This window comes from Leopardus geoffroyi, chromosome A3 (assembly GCF_018350155.1).
Source record: "Leopardus geoffroyi isolate Oge1 chromosome A3, O.geoffroyi_Oge1_pat1.0, whole genome shotgun sequence".
Taxonomy (NCBI): Eukaryota; Metazoa; Chordata; class Mammalia; order Carnivora; family Felidae; genus Leopardus; species Leopardus geoffroyi.
Window position 1 is genome coordinate 44773345 of NC_059336.1, and position 15549 is coordinate 44788893.

At 44.4% G+C, this 15549-nt stretch overlaps 1 protein-coding gene across 2 annotated transcripts in view; it reads left to right on the plus strand.

Annotated features, from left to right (window-relative positions):
* Positions 1 to 15549, plus strand: part of SLC24A3 (solute carrier family 24 member 3) — a 490476-nt gene that overhangs the window by 433359 nt on the left and 41568 nt on the right. For both annotated transcript variants that reach the window (XM_045445435.1, XM_045445436.1), the window contains exons 8-10: positions 183 to 208; positions 8370 to 8423; positions 14286 to 14419. In XM_045445435.1, coding sequence (XP_045301391.1) covers positions 183 to 208; positions 8370 to 8423; positions 14286 to 14419 — 214 coding nt within the window. The remainder of the gene's footprint in view (positions 1 to 182; positions 209 to 8369; positions 8424 to 14285; positions 14420 to 15549) is intronic.

Consider the following 15549-nt stretch of genomic DNA (forward strand, 5'->3'; position numbering starts at 1 on the left):
TCTGCAGATTCGTCATGTTCCAGGCCAGCCCCAGCCTGATTCCCACCAAACCAGCTACATGGGTTGGAAGACGTGCAGTCATAAAGCACGCATATGTGTGCAGACATTGCATATGTGTGTATGTCTAATTGTCCTTTTTTTCTTTTTCTTTCTTTCTTTTTTTTTTTTTTTTTTTTTTACAGTTCATTTATGACGAACAAGTTTCCTGGTAAGTACCTCTTTTTCCCCTCCAATTTCTCCTTGCTGTGTTACAGAGCCAAATATATTGAAGACCAGAGTCAGGGTTTGGGAAAGAAAGGGGGATGTCATGGCAGCTTAGAACAACTAGCATTTCTTGGGACCCATTTGACTGCAACAAAGAAACTAAATTAGCTCTGACAGAGCAGAGACCTTTTCCCTTGGGCTGGGACGGTGGCCTTCCATTGGGGATGCTAATACTTCACTGTCTTTATCAGCCAGGTTAGATGGCATGACTTAGCTGTGCCTTTCTGCAGTTAGCCATTTGCTAGGTCGTGGTTAAGATTTGACTAATCTTTTCAAATTGCGTCCAAACCACGTTGGCATATTCAAATACCATGTAAATCTTAGGAAATGGAGATGGAGTCACTTCCATTATCCTTAACCCACTAAAGTTCTGCCTGACATTCAAGATGATCTTAGACCAATGAAAAATCAGTGATTTTTTTTTTTGATGGATACAAAACTTAAACCAAATTAAATATATGGGAACATGTGCATTTGGGCCAACTATCCAAATCCCCATTTTTCAGGTGGGTTCTAAACAAGTCAAATATGTTTGGAATAGAAATAGAAATTGGGTATGTTGTGCATTCCTGTTATGTTTTTCAAACATTTGATCTGTAGATATAGAGGAATGTGAAATAGCATTTTAGGGATAGATAAGTGTGGCACTGTAGGAAGGTAGGTAAACAATTTCCATGATACTATTTTTTTAAGTTTATTAGTATTTGAGACAGAGAGAGAGAGAGAGAGAGAGAGAGAGAGAGAGAATCCAAAGCAGGCTCCAGGCTCTGAGCTGTCAGCACAGAGCCCGATGCAGGGCTCAAACTCATGAATCACGAGATCATGACCTGAGCCAAAGTCAGATGCTTAACTGACTGATGCACCCAGGCACCCCTCATGATATTATTTAAAGCTAAGAATGAGCCTTCAGCAAAATGAGCCTTCAACTGGCCCTTTGTCAGAGTGACATTTCTTTGTCTTAGGCTATCTCTGATATTCAGAATTTGGGCGTTGCAGAGGAACTTGTCTCATTGATGGTAAATGTTATTCATCAGGCCAGGGTCTTAAGTATACTTTTGCCAACTCTCCCTCTCATCTGTTCAGGAGGGGCGAGGAAAAGACAGCTAGGAAAATTTGTTTTAAGACACGTAATCTTTATATCAACCCATAAAAAATAAGGAGGTCTTCTTTGGGAAACTGTGATGAGCAGGCTAACTGGGATTAAGATGTCTCAGGTCAGAGGTCAGAAGCCAGGGAGAACCGCCTCATGGGATCCACCTGGATGTAGTGGCCAAGTGGAGTGGTGACCTCTTCCCCCCATGTCCTTAAGTGCAGAACAAGAAAACTTGCAAAAATATTCTCAAACTGATGGCGCATTTAGCATGACCACCACTTTGCCTTAGCAAACAGTAGGTGCTTAAGAGTTGCTCAGTGTTGCTGCTGTTAGCTAACAATGTTTCTATAAAGACAAGTTATGGGGCGCCTGGGTGGCTCAGTTCGTTAGGCGTCCAGCTTTGGCTCAGGTCATGATCTTGTGGTCACGAGTTCGAGTCCCGTGTCAGGCTCTGTGCTGACAGCCTGGAACCTGTTTCAGATTCTGTGTCTCCGTCTCTCTGACCCTTCCCCCGTTCATGCTCTGTTTCTCTCTGTCTGAAAAATAAATAAACATTAAAAAAAAACAAGTTATGATCACAGTTGATCTCAGCAATTTTTCTGCTGTTGTGTGTGTGTGTGTGTGTGTGTGTGTGTGTGTTCTGTCTGTGCAGAAACCTTAAGAAAGGATATCCATGGGTGGTTTACTGTTGGTTTTTCTTAAGTTGAGCTCTCTTTCTACACCTGCCTGGTTTTGCTGGCAAAGGCAGGCTTGTGACCAGCCAGTTTCGGTCCTTACCCTCAGAATGTCTTTTAGAATACGGGTACCTGGGTGGCTCAGTCAGTTAAGCATTCAACTCTTGATTTCCATTTAGGTCATGATCTCGTGATTTGTGAGTTCGAGCCCCGTGTTGGGCTCTGCACGGACAGCACGAAGCCTGCTTGGGATTCTCTATCTCTCTCCCTCTTTCTGCCCCTCCCCTCAAAAATAAATAAACACTTTTTTAAAGTGTCTTTTAGGATATTTCAGGTGGTATGAAGCAAGAAAGGGAGAGACCATTTCCTCTGCATTCAAAGGTCAAATTTCCTACAGATATTAAGAGGTTAGAACCCTGGGCCTGCTCCAAAGAGCCAGATTCTGAGGTCCTCAGGTCCCCAGCTTCAGCACCAATGCTCCCACATGAGTAAAGAGATAGGAAGGCCATGGATGAATGAGGTGCAAATTTCCCAGCATGTTTTGTTCCAGCCGGGGCTGGGTTAGAATCATAACTCGTGCACAGGAGTAGTTGCAGGGAAGAACAAGGAAGCTCATGGCATCAGAGCATCATTCCCAGACTGCCGCCTGTTACATAATGACTGCTATTATGTGAATGGGCTGGCAGAGGACATTTTTCATACGAGTGAGGCTGAGAAATTGAAGTCTACACCACGGACCCATAACTGCTTCTAGAATTCCAGGGATCTCAGCTCCTGGTTTAAATATAAAGTATATTGAACTTTAAGGTGTTTTTCACCGTCCACCAGAAATACTGGGTATTTTTCATACCCAGCCAAACACAAGCATTGGTTTTGCTGAAAGGGTGTGTCTAGGAGCTGATCTCTGATTTCTCAGTTAACACCGGCTGCTTCAACCTGTACAAATTAGACCACAATAATATTTCAGTATTACTAAATGATAAATTCCATTCCTTGTTGTAGAACATTCCATCATGTCCTAGCGATTTCAGGGGAGGTAACCAATTCATCCCAAATCCTCAGAAGGACTCATTTCAGTTGTGTTTATTTTGAAACAAGAGTACCCTTTTTTAAAATTTTTCTTAACGTTTATTCATTTTTGAGAGATGAGAGAGACAGAGCATGAGCAGGGGAGGGGCAGAGAAAGAGGGAGACATAGAATCCGAAGCAGGTTCCAGGCTCTGAGCTATCAGCACAGAGCCTGACGCGGGGGTCAGAGCCATGAACCATGAGATCATGACCTGAGCTGAAGTCGGACGCTTAACCAGACTGAGCCACCCAGGCTCCCTGAAACAAGAGTACTCTTTATGAGCCTTGTCAAATACAAATACACAAAGGCAAGGCTTCCCTGTTGTAAACGGCTTTCCCGCTCCTGGATCAGTGTCTGCAGCAGGTCACAATCAGGCAAGAAGTAGCAAGCAGAAGGTTTTTAGTAGCAGAAAGCCAGCTAAAGCGTGTTGAAGAAATAGTGATTTATTTTTCTTGTATAACAAGCGCGCCAGATGGTGGTGGTACGAGATGGCTCCACATTTCTCTCAGCCTTTCCTAATGGTCAAGAAGGCTATTGCAGTTCCAGGCATCAGGTCGGACTGACAGCAAGAAGGAGGAAGAAGGAAGACTCTTTTCCACCTTACATCTCTTCGGTCCCAACTGGGTCTACCTTGACCAACAAGTGGCCAGGCAGGATAGAATTACAACTCTAGACTAATCATTATTACTTCTTAAAATGTTTTATTTATTTATTTATTTTTGAGAGAGAGAGAAGCATGCACATGCCTGCAGGAGAGACTCTAAGCTGTCAGCACAGAGCCCAACGCGGGGCTCAATCTCACAAGAACCAAACCATGAGATCATGACCTGAACCAAAATCAAGAGTCAGACGCTTAATCAGCTGAGCCACCCAGGCTCCCCTAGACCAATCATTATTTATCCTTCAGGTAGGACCACCCTCCTTCAGATCCAGTAGTCCCCACTTGCTGTCTCAACTCGTAGGGTTCTATAGTTCTATTAGCAAGCCAGAGGCAGGGTGCTCTTCATATGTTTGGTGCTTCCCAGTTAGAGAACTACCCCTAAAGATTACAGTTAAAATAGAAAGTATCAGAGATCCACCGGTTAAGATGCATTGTATCAACCTGAATCCATAATGACAGCTCAGTGAGGCCCACAATATTGCCAGAAGGAATTTGGAATATGTCTTCAGTGAGTCTGAAGTCCTGATAAGAAAGCAAAAGGATTCAGGTTGATATTCTTGTTTCTTCTTTGAGCCTCAAGCTGTAACTTTGGGAGAGAAAGGAGAGCCAGGGGACATGACTTGGAGCATATCTACATGTGGAGCATTTGGGACCAGCATTCACTGTTCTGGACCATAAGAAAGCAGGGCCTCACCCTCTGGGTGAGAATACGGAGTAACGGGGAATAACCCTCCCAATACAGGAAAGAATGATCTTTGGCAGGAGAACCAGGGGCCAGTTGAAGGCGGTTCAAATTGGAAGTTTGTGGGAAAGGAAGAAACAAACCGAGATCATGCCACAAGACCAGGTCCTCAGAGGACAGTGGATAGGCTGCAGTCAGGAGAGGCAGATGGAGAAGTGTCCCCAGGGGGAAGCCGGGGGACAAGAGCCTTGTGACCTTAAAGGTCTGCATGTGGACTCTGTCCAATTCCACAACTGTTTCCTAAATGCCTCCTGAATGCCAGGTTCTGTTCCAGAACCAGACATTGAACACAAAACCAAACTCAGCCCTGATCTGGAGGCTCTCTTGGGCTAGACAGAACTTGGGCTAGACAGAACTTGGGCTAGAGAGAAGGGAGACAGTTGACATGTCATCACAGGGTCATTGGAGATAGGGGGCAAGGGCAGGAGGTGGGGAGCCTTGGGACTCTGAAAAGCATTAAACTAGAATGCATTAAACTAGAATGAACTCTTCATCAGGCCCCAAAGCAGAGAAGATAGCAGATGAATGGCATAGAGGCCTTAGAGAGCCTGGTGTATTTCATATGGAGGAGGCATTGGGTGAGCCCTGAGTCTGGACACTGACCAACCCAAGCTGAAATGTCAGCAGGAGCAGAGAACCCCCATCTCACAAGCATCCCTGATACATAACAGAAGAGAACTTGACTTGAACACTGCAATGGAAGGGCTTGTTTTGAGTAGGAAAAAAAAAAAAAAGGTCTAAAGGAATTAGAGTATAAATATACCTGTTTACAAAGCATTGGACGTCATTCAGCCTAGCTGAAATATTTCGTTGACATGGGTCTGTTTTCTGGTGACCTTCACCGAGTCCATTAAAATGCATCCAAGCTGTTATACGGCATCCCTTCTGATCTCAGGTATCTCCTCCTTCAAAATGAAGGCTGTGAATAAAATCTTAGTCTTCCCAATTAACTTTATGCCACATAATACACTGGTTTTAATGAGGTAAGAACCATGTTCAGGAGGTGTTTTACAACTGAAAGTGGGTTTTAAAGGAAGTCTCGCCCTGCACAGATGAGCTGAGGACTGCTGTGTGCTGAGAAGAGAATAGTGGGCAGCCGGGGAGGGAAGGGGTATGTGCTTGGGGGAGTCAGCTGTCAGGGGGTATGCTCTAAGTCTCTGGAAGATGAAAAACCAGATAACTGAGGTGGGGGTCAGATGTGAGGAGTGGTATGAAGTGACTGCCAGAAACAGGCATTACATATAAATAGGTGATGAATAAATAAATCAACATGGAAATCACAGACTGGTCACCTGTTTAGCAAACATCCACAAGGTCATGTGATAGAAAGCAAAGGAGGGGTAGACAGGAAGACTTGTTGGAGGAGGTGGCATTTCAGCTGGCATTTGCGGGATCAAAGGGGCCAGCCAAGGAATAAAGGGAAAAGTATTTCTGGCATAAGGAACAGTAAGTGCAAAGGCTCTGGAGAGAAGGAAAGAACTTGGCGTGTGCAAATGAAGGGAGACCAGTGTGATGGAACACAGACACAGTGTGATGGGGCACAAACAATTTAAAAAACAAAAGAACCGGTTTTGTGGGGTGGGAATGGGGAGGCAGCTTTTGTTTTTTTTCTTCTTAACTATGTTGGGAAGAAGTTGAAGAGCTTTAAACAGAAGAACGACATGACCCAGGAGCCTCGCAGAAACCAGTTCAGAGGCTGAAGTTAAGGTGGACTAGCAAGTAGCAGCAGGGTGGACGGAATCCAACAATTCAGGAAATATTTGGGATGTAGGGTTGTGATGGATGTGAGGCAAAAGTAATGGAGGGCTCCAGACTGATTTCCAGACTTGGAGCTTGACTGGGCAGGGAGAGGTACAGTTGGCTGAGATGGCAAGGCCTGGGGAAGCACAGAGCCAGGAAGCAAGAATTAAGAATTCTGTTCCGACGTGCATTGAGACACCACATGGGACATACGTCGACAGTGATATATGAACACAGCCCCAGGAAGAGGAGTGGAGTGGGTGTGTGGGCTGGTGTTTACGTCAGGAGGACCAGATGATATCACCTAGGGAGATCGTGTAGGTAAAAAGAGAAGAGGGCCCCCTATTTAGAGGTTCAACTGGGGAAGCGGAGGAGGCAGAAGGAAGGAGAAGTTCAGGGGACAGGAGGAAAACCAGGAGCGTGGCCTCTCGGAAGTCAGAAGAGAGTGCTGTATGCAGGAGGGCATGTGCCCAGCCTTCAGATGCTGCAGGGAAATTGAACAGGATGACAGAGAACCATCCCTGGAGTCATGCACATGGAGGTCGCTGGTGCTGTGGACAAGTGTTTCAACAGATGGATGAATGTGGACATTAGAGGGATTTGCCAAGCGAAAGTGCAGTGCTGCAGTGAAGTGTATGCATTCTTTGAGATGGTTTACTAAGAGTGAAGCCCAGAAATGTGGCAGAGGGTGGAGAGGTGTAGACCCCTTGATTTCTTCTCTTACTAGCATCAAAAGCACTTTCTATACCACATACAAACACGTTTGCATTATCATTCTGAACCAAAGCATGGGAGCCCACCCTGTGGATATACGTGTCCTAACATGTGTACCCAGGCTCCCATCTTGTAACCGTCTTGCTTCTTACCTGCATTGCGTGTTTATAAACACCACGGCAACAAAAACCCTTATGTGTGCATCCTTTTTACACTTGACCACATATTTCCTGAGGGTCAATTTTTTTTTAAGTTTTTGTTTATTTATTATAAGAGAGACAGCACGAGTGGGGGAGGGGCAGAGAGAGAGAAAGAGAGAGAATCCCAAGCAGACTCCATGTTGCCAGCACAGAGCCCAGTGCAGGGCTCAATCTCATGAAACTGTGAGATCATGACCTGAGCTGAAACCAAGAGTTGTATGCTTAACCTCCTATGCCAGCAAGGCACCCCTGAAGGTCAATTTTTAGACATGGAGCTTGAAAAGAAAAACTGGAAAGAAAGGCATGACCTAGAATTTCTTCATAGACCATTCTCCAGTAACCTCTTCTTGAAAACAGAATTCCTCCCTCAATTCTACAGCTAAAGGGGAACCTAGAAATCAAATTCCCTAGTTTTTTAACGGAAAGTTACTAAAATGAAGAAAATAGGAGTATTCAAATTATCGGTCGCTCAAGGTACATTCCAGTAGGTTTCATTATTTTTTTCTTTCTTTCTCTTGACCGTTTTCCACTTGTCCGTTCTTATCCTTCCTGCCGACACCTTCCCTGCCTAGGTTTTTTCTCTTTCCCTTTTCCTGCCCCCTATCCCTCCTTCTCCCTCTCCTCCCCCTCCCTCTGTCTTTTCCCTCTCTCTCTCCCCCCCCTTCTCTCTCTGCCTCCCCCTGTCTCTTCCTTCTCCCACTATATCTCCCCCAGTCTCCCTCTCTCTCTCTCCCCTCCCTCTCCCCCATCCCATCTCTCTCTCGCTGTCTCTGTTTGCCTTACTCCTCTATATCCAGCAATTCCTCTGTCACTCCCTATCAATTCCTTTAGTTTGCCCTTTGTAAATATGTCTGAATAGTTTTAGTGAATGATTAAGCTGTGCACAGATTTATAAATACAGGCCTATATTCAGCAATATTATGGTAGACTTGCTGCTCTCACAGAACTCTTCTGGGTGAGTGAATGACAGGGGAACAAGCATTTTCCTTTTGGGTAGAGAAGGAAAAGAAAGTGAATTGAAAGCTGTATGCAATGGAGAAATGTCTACAGACCAGGAAATATTTGTATCCAGTCCACACATTCACTTCATCCTTGCCCTGCTCACCTGGTTTAACTGCCATTGACATCACATGGATTTTCAGAGACAGGCTGGTGTGTTGCATGCCTGCCTGTGGTGAGTTCCTTTAACAAGCCATTCTTGGTTTTACACAGGTGGGAGTCTTTAGTCCTTGTGCTGATGTATCTTGTCTACATTGTCATCATGAAGTAAGTAAAATGTCTTCTTGGTTTTCTTTTCCAAAACTGTTTCCTACATTTAGCATTATGGGATAATGTGGAAAGGGAAACGGAGGGGAGGGCAGTTAGCTGGCCAGCTTTCAGTGCAGTCTGTCACAAACTCATTGGTCCCCTCAGCAACCTGCTGTGAATCACTGCAGTTTTGATTAGTAGCAGTAGCAAAGATTCTTCCAACCCACATGTGATGATGGAATCAAAGCTTTTAGTGTTTAACTTGAGAGATCTGACAAACCCTTGCACCCTCTTTAAGACCTGGCAACCTAGCTTTTGGCTCTTTGGGATGCTTTAAACTCTCTTTCATAACAAGAAAGGAGGTAAAACTCACTATGTTATGCTTCTGTATAGGGTGATGAAGATGGGACCAGAGCTAATTAAGAGATGAGTAAAACCATGGATCAAAAATCTACAGACCTCCATTATTCATATTGTATTAGTCATCTATTGCTGGGTAATAAATGACCCCAAAATGCAGTGGCTTAAAACTAGAAGGATGTGTTATCTCATTACAACTTCTGAGTTAGGTGTCCAGGAGCACTTAACTTGGGAGTTCTAGATCAGGGTTTTCCTTGAATTGCAGTTAAGAGGTTGGCTGGGGTGGCCATCACGTACTTAACTGGGAATGCAAAATGGCGCACTTGCAGTGTTGGCGAGCTGATACTGTCTGTTGGCTAGAGTCCTCAGTTTCTCAACACTTAGGCCTCTCCTTGGGGTTGGTTGAGTGTCTCCACAACAAGGGAACAGGTGAGTCAAGAGAGAGAGCTAGAAGGGCCCCAGTGCCTTTTATAATCTGGTCTCACTAGTCATACACTGTCACTTCTGCCATATTCTATTTATTAGAAGTAAGTCTAGCCCACACTCAAGGGATCCGCTTCACCTTTTAAAAGGAGGAGCGTCAAAGAATTTGCAGATGTATTTTAAAACCACCACTTCATATGTTCTTTTTCCCCTGGAGTTTGGGTGGCTTACTCTTCGTATCAAGAATTAAATTGCTGGTGTTTCCCTTACTCTAAGATAAAGCTGTGAACCTGCTGGTTCGTCTTTTTGCCAAGTACCATTGAGATGAGGAGTTTATAAATAATGCAGAGACACTTCATGCTGCAGCTGCTGGACCCCCTGGGAACTGTTTCTTTCATTCTAAATTAACCCATACTTCCCCCAGCATATGTGGCTACTTCTCAGGGGGCATGAAAGTAGAACACGTTCAGAAATTTCCAGTTTGGACACATCAGGTAGCAGTCTAGGATTTGACATGTCAAGTTGTCTTTGCTGTTGAGGTCTGACAAAAATTAATTCTGGCCACTAGTGTCTGAGAGATGTGTTTGGAGAAATCAGTCTGGCCATTGGCAAACGTCACATTAAGAGTAAAGGTACGAACAGGCTTAGCTGATGTTCAGTGTGGGCTGTAAGCGATCTGCCGTCAATCCACTCAATATGGCGTCCAGCCTTCACCTCCGGAGCTGTCCTGATACCCGGGTCTTGTTACTAGAAGAGCATATTTCTAGTGTATCCTGGTGTGGAGTTACCATGGGGTAACTGACAAAGAATCAGGTGCTTTTACGACTCACCACCTTCCATTTAAAAATACCGATTAAATGGGCTCCCCCAAAAACCAGAGTTGGCCCACAGGCCTTCCAGAGTTTCTAGACCTCAGAAGAAAAGTCTTTGAAAGAATCTTGCTCCTCTTTCTCTTAAATAGCAAGACCATTAGGGAATCAGGGCCACTATGAGGAGGCCTCAATAATGCACACATCTTCTTCAGTGTTTTTTAAATTGATTATTTCACTCCCTTTTTTTTTTTTAACTTTTTGAGGCTCTAAGTTCGAGTTCCCAAAGAGTCAAGCGTCCTTTTCTTCCCCTTTGAAAAGGTGAATCAGTCAGTTATTTCAGAAGAATTGACTGAGTTACTACTCTGTGCCCAACATTGATCTTGGGTTTTGAATCTGAATTTAGATGACAGTTTGTCCCATTGTGCATTCACTAGGGGCTTCACAGAATAAGGAAGGCTCACAGCAGAGCAGGTCTAAAGGGAAGGAAGGTTGAGGAATTTTGCTAGCATGCATAGTGTGACCACTGCACCCCTCTACTGAACCATCGTAAAGCCCATGAGTTGCTGGCAGGGCTTGTGTACATTAAGATAACACTGTGAACAATTTCTCTTCTCGCCCCCAAACTATCCCCAGTGTGAAAGCTAATGAGGTGTGTTTCTGCTGATGCCTCAACTTTACCAACCTTCCAGCTGCTCAAACCAGCAGGATGCAAATAAAATGGGGAATGGCAGCTACTGTGCTCACAGAATTTTCTGCATAAATTCTGGTCCCAAGTTCTAAATTGAAATCTCTGCTCTTTAGCTATCCCCATCCGCAATCAGAGGCTTTAATCATTGGGTTTTATAAAATCTGATTTATAAAATTGCACGCTCCACAATAAAATAGCTTCAGGGTGCAGGCACAAAATTTAAAACATTCAATTAAAAATATAAAATTGAGTAGCATCAGTTAAAAACAGCATATATTAGAGTTGTCAGCTGCCTCCTGGGTGGATGACTTTAAAAATTCTGTGTGAAGGTCAGAAAGCAATTTTAGTTTGGCCAAGTAGACAAAGATCTTAAGGGAGCATGAGACGTACTTGGCCTTAGTGAGGACTGATTTCTGTATATCTGGGTTCCTTCTTGGGATTTGGCCCCCAGGTGAGGCAGTGTAGTTTGGTGGTTGAGAACGAGGGTGTCACGTTCAGCTCTGTCTGGTCACAGCAGTAAGACCTCGGCCAAGTCATTCAGCCATCTTGAATCTGTTTCTTCTCTTCCAAAACAGGATTCATAATGCCTCCTACCACAAAGGTTGTTTGTAAGGATGAAATGTGACAGCATAGTTAAGTTATTAACCAATATCTGGTTTCAAGAAAGCTCTCGTAACAATACTACATGTAGTGTTAGTACCTTGTTATCCAAATCCAAATAAATGTGTAACATACAGTTGCACTGCAAGTTGGTATATCTATGGATTCTGAGTCAAGATGACAGAAATACCGCCTCTCCCCCATAGCTCTATCAGTAGGACAAGATATTCTTCTTGAGTTTAGAAAGTGGGAAGACCTTTTCATTAAGAAGAGTTTGAATATTTACAAAAGCCAACAGAATAGTATAACAAACTCCCCATGCTCATCACCAGCCCTGATGGCCAGCAGCCCACACCCCTGTCCATTTCCTTCCCTCCACATGATTTGAAGCCCCAGACAGCATACCAGTTCATCTATAAAAATTTCAGTACACATCTCTAAAAGGACTCACTTTTCACACAACCGCCGTGTCCTTATCAGACCCGAAAGTGTGTGCTACTTCTTCAGTGTATTTAATACCAAATCTGTGTTCAAACTTTTAATGATCTCATGAATGTTATTTCTTACAGTTTTCTTTTAATCTCATAAATCTTTTTAAAATCAGAATCCAAATAAATGTCACTTGTTATAATTGGTTGTTTCAACTTAAAAAAATTTTTTTTGATGTTTATTTTTTTTTTTAAAGAAAGAGAGAAAAAGAGAAAGAGAGAGAGAAATAGAGTATGCACAGGGGAGGGGCAGAGAGACAGGGAGACACAGAATCTGAAGCAGGCTACAGGCTCCGAGCTGTCAGCACAGAGCCAGACACAAGGCTCGAATTCACAGGTCGTGAGATCATGACCTGAGGTGAAGTCGGCCGCCCGATCAACTGAGCCACCCACGTGCCCCTTTTTTTCTTTTTAATTTTTAAAAAAAAAAATTTATTTAGAGACAGAGAGAGACAGAGCATAATTATTTATTAGAGACAGAGAGAGACAGAGCATAAGCATGGGAGGGGCAGAGAGAAGGGGGACACAGAATCTGAAGCAGGCTCCAGGCTCTGAGCTGTCAGCACAGAGCCTGATGCGGGGCTCAAACTCACAAACCACAAGATCATGACCTGAGCCCAAATCAAGTGCTTAACCAACTGAGCCACCCAGGTGCCCCAAGTTGCTCCGACTTTTAATCTACAAATCCCCCATCTGTTTTTTTTTTCCTTGCAATTTATTCTTCGACAAAGTTGGATTATTAGCTACATAGTCTCCCACAGTTTGGAAGTTGTTGGTTACATCCGGGGCTATGGTGCCTCCTGTTCTTCTGACTTCTGTGTTTCCTATACGCCAACCATCAATCCAGTTCAAGGTAGACTGTGTCCCAAGTGGTGGTGAATTTTGCCATCAACAGGCACATTGATGTCTCCTGTCTGTGGTTTTGGCAGCCACTGATCTCAGGATCTGGCTCCATCATTTCTTTAGGTTTGCAAAATAGTGATGTTCTGGTTCTGTTCTCCACCTCTTATAAAGAGTGCTCTAGGATTGGCCTGCCCAGTTCCCTTTTCACAGAAACCACCATTACCTTGGACTAGTTTTATGTTCTCTTCCTCACACAATGGAGGGTGAACCGCAACTCCCAGGGAGTACAGGAAGGGGCTGTCCAGCCACAGAGGGTCCCTCCATCTATTCCACAATAGCTGTCATATCCCAGTGGGCCCAGCCACCCAGTGCTGCTCTGACTGAAGCATAGGTTCAGTGAAGAGTACTCCACAGAGCCTCCTGTCTGCAGCAGCAAAAATGGTGTGGAAGAGAAGCTTGTGTGAGGAAATACAGATTGAGTGGCCTGCCAGCTGGCAATTTAGAGTTGCCATGCCTGGCTGCAGTTCCTCTGGGAGGCCAGAGATCAAGCTGGAGAGACACCTCAGTGGGTTGTCCCGTGGCCAATAAGCCACCAAGGCCTTTAGGTCTTCGAGCGGTGCAAAAAGCAGCAGTGGCCTACAACACCCTGGGAACAATGCCCCCTCCTTTTCCCCAAGAGTTTTCTAGGATTCCTCTTTGGTAAGGGGGGTGAGGTCTTCTAATACTAAAGATAAAGGGACCAGAACATTTACCTGCCAAAAACGTGCTAGGAATTTGAATAAGCTTCTTCCTTTTTTTAACACACATGTAAGATGAACTGCACAATGCTTTCACTCAGTCATTCTAAGGATCATAGCCCAGAATTTTTTCCATGAAGCCAGCAGCCCATCAGACCTGGAATTATAGCACAGCATTAAAGTTTTTTTATGTTTATTTATTTTTGAGAGGGAGGGGACAGAGAGTGAGTGGGGGAGGGGAAGTGAGAGAGGGAGACACAGAATCCGAAGCCGGCTCCAGGCTCTGAGCTGTCAGCACAGAGCCTAAGGCGGGGCTCGAACTCACAAACCATGAGATTATGACCTGAGCCAAAATCGGATGTTTAACCGACTGAGCCACCCAGGCGCCCTAATACAGCATTAACAAGAGATTCACAGGATCCCAACCTGTGATTTTAGAAAACCAAACACAGACAGAGACCTAGAGTGCCAGCCAGCCTGTGACACACTGGGTAGCAGTGTGGATGTGACACCTGCTCCTTCCTCCTTCCCCCCGCTGAGCAGGTCCCTGACAGCAGTGGGTCCTGGAGACATGGCCAAAAGAAGGTAGACCTTGCCCATCCCACTGAGCCTCATGGCGACCCTTCCACACACAGACTGCAAGCAGGGGACCTCAATCCTGGGGTGCCTCCATTGACCTTGAAGAGGCTGCAAAGAAAGCAGTGGGTCTCTATATATTTATGTAATGTTGGTTTTATTTTCATTTACCATAGATCCTTAAATTGGAAAATAGGACAGGGTGCATTTTCTGCAGGGAAAACGGGAGGACAAAATAATAACAATGACAATAACACACCTAGACTGGGAGCTGTGCACAACACTGGATGGGGGATGGGAAATGGGGCAGCAGCAAACGCTGACAGACTCCTTCTGCTCATTACTTTGTTCAGATATAACGCTTGCATCCATCAGTGCTTCGAAAGGAGAACGAAAGGTACTGGAAACATGGTCAACGGCTTAGCCAACAATGCAGAAATCGATGACAACAGCAATTGTGACGCAACTGTGGTGCTACTCAAGAAAGGTAACCGCGTGGAGCCTGGGTCCAAGGAAGGAGCGCTGGGAGGCTGCCTGGGGCGCCATGGCTGGGTTGGCCGGATGCTGCCTGTCCCAGAGCAGACCAGAGAAGGGTCTGGTCCCCCCCCCCCCCCGCCTCCCTTTGGCTACATCCTGGGGCAGTCATACCTGGTGATGAGCTGCCTGGGAAAGTTTCCTGAAGTTCTTGAGCAAAACATTTGCTGGGAGTGACAAGGGGGAGGGAGAATTAGGACAAGACCGTATAGGAGAGAAGACTGGGGAGAGAGGGTGGTTTGAGGTATCGACTGTCACAATTTGGCTGTATAACCATGAAGCAAGTGGGCCTCAATTTTCTCTTCTCCCAAATGGGGATAACCTTTTAACGAGTAGAGGAGATAAAATATGTAAAATATTCCATTTGCGATAATTGTTGTTAGTGTATTACTATATCCAAATTCACTTTCAGTCCACATTACCTCAGTTTCCAAGCTGAAAATGACATGGTAAATTACTCCCTCCCCTTTTTTTTTTACAAAGTAATTCTTGTAGTCAATAGATTCTCATTCTCATTAAGCAGTTGATATACTAAAAGAACTAAGATAGTGCTCCCTAATAATATTCTTTCATAGAGGAACATAGAAAATTGTCATTTACATTTGCCTTAGAATGTGTTTTGTTTTTCACTTAATTTCTTTTAACTTCCTCCAAAAATGTGTGGGTTTATTTCTGCTTGGTCCCATATGGTTGCTTTGTAGGAAAAACAAAAAAGAAATTAAAAAATCTATGTTATTTTCAAATATATGTCTGAGTTTGAAATCTGTGGGTAATTATTTGAATTTGAAAATGGATTATGTGACACACTTCTCTACTTATGTTTAACCAAAGACTTTAGAGTATTCAGTGCCATCCCACATCAGAATTTAATCTCTTCCAGAGAGTTTTTAACCATAAAAGGAATACTCTTAGGGAACCAAAAAGAGCTACCTCCTATTAGTCAGTGTTTCAAGAGATCATTTGATGGTTTAGTGGCTTGGAAAACAGGAGTGAGGACCAGGAGAGTGTACGTCCAGGTACCTGTGAGCTGTGTGCTCGGATTGCACATTCATGGAGAGGGAACTTGGGCCTTGGTGAAACTTT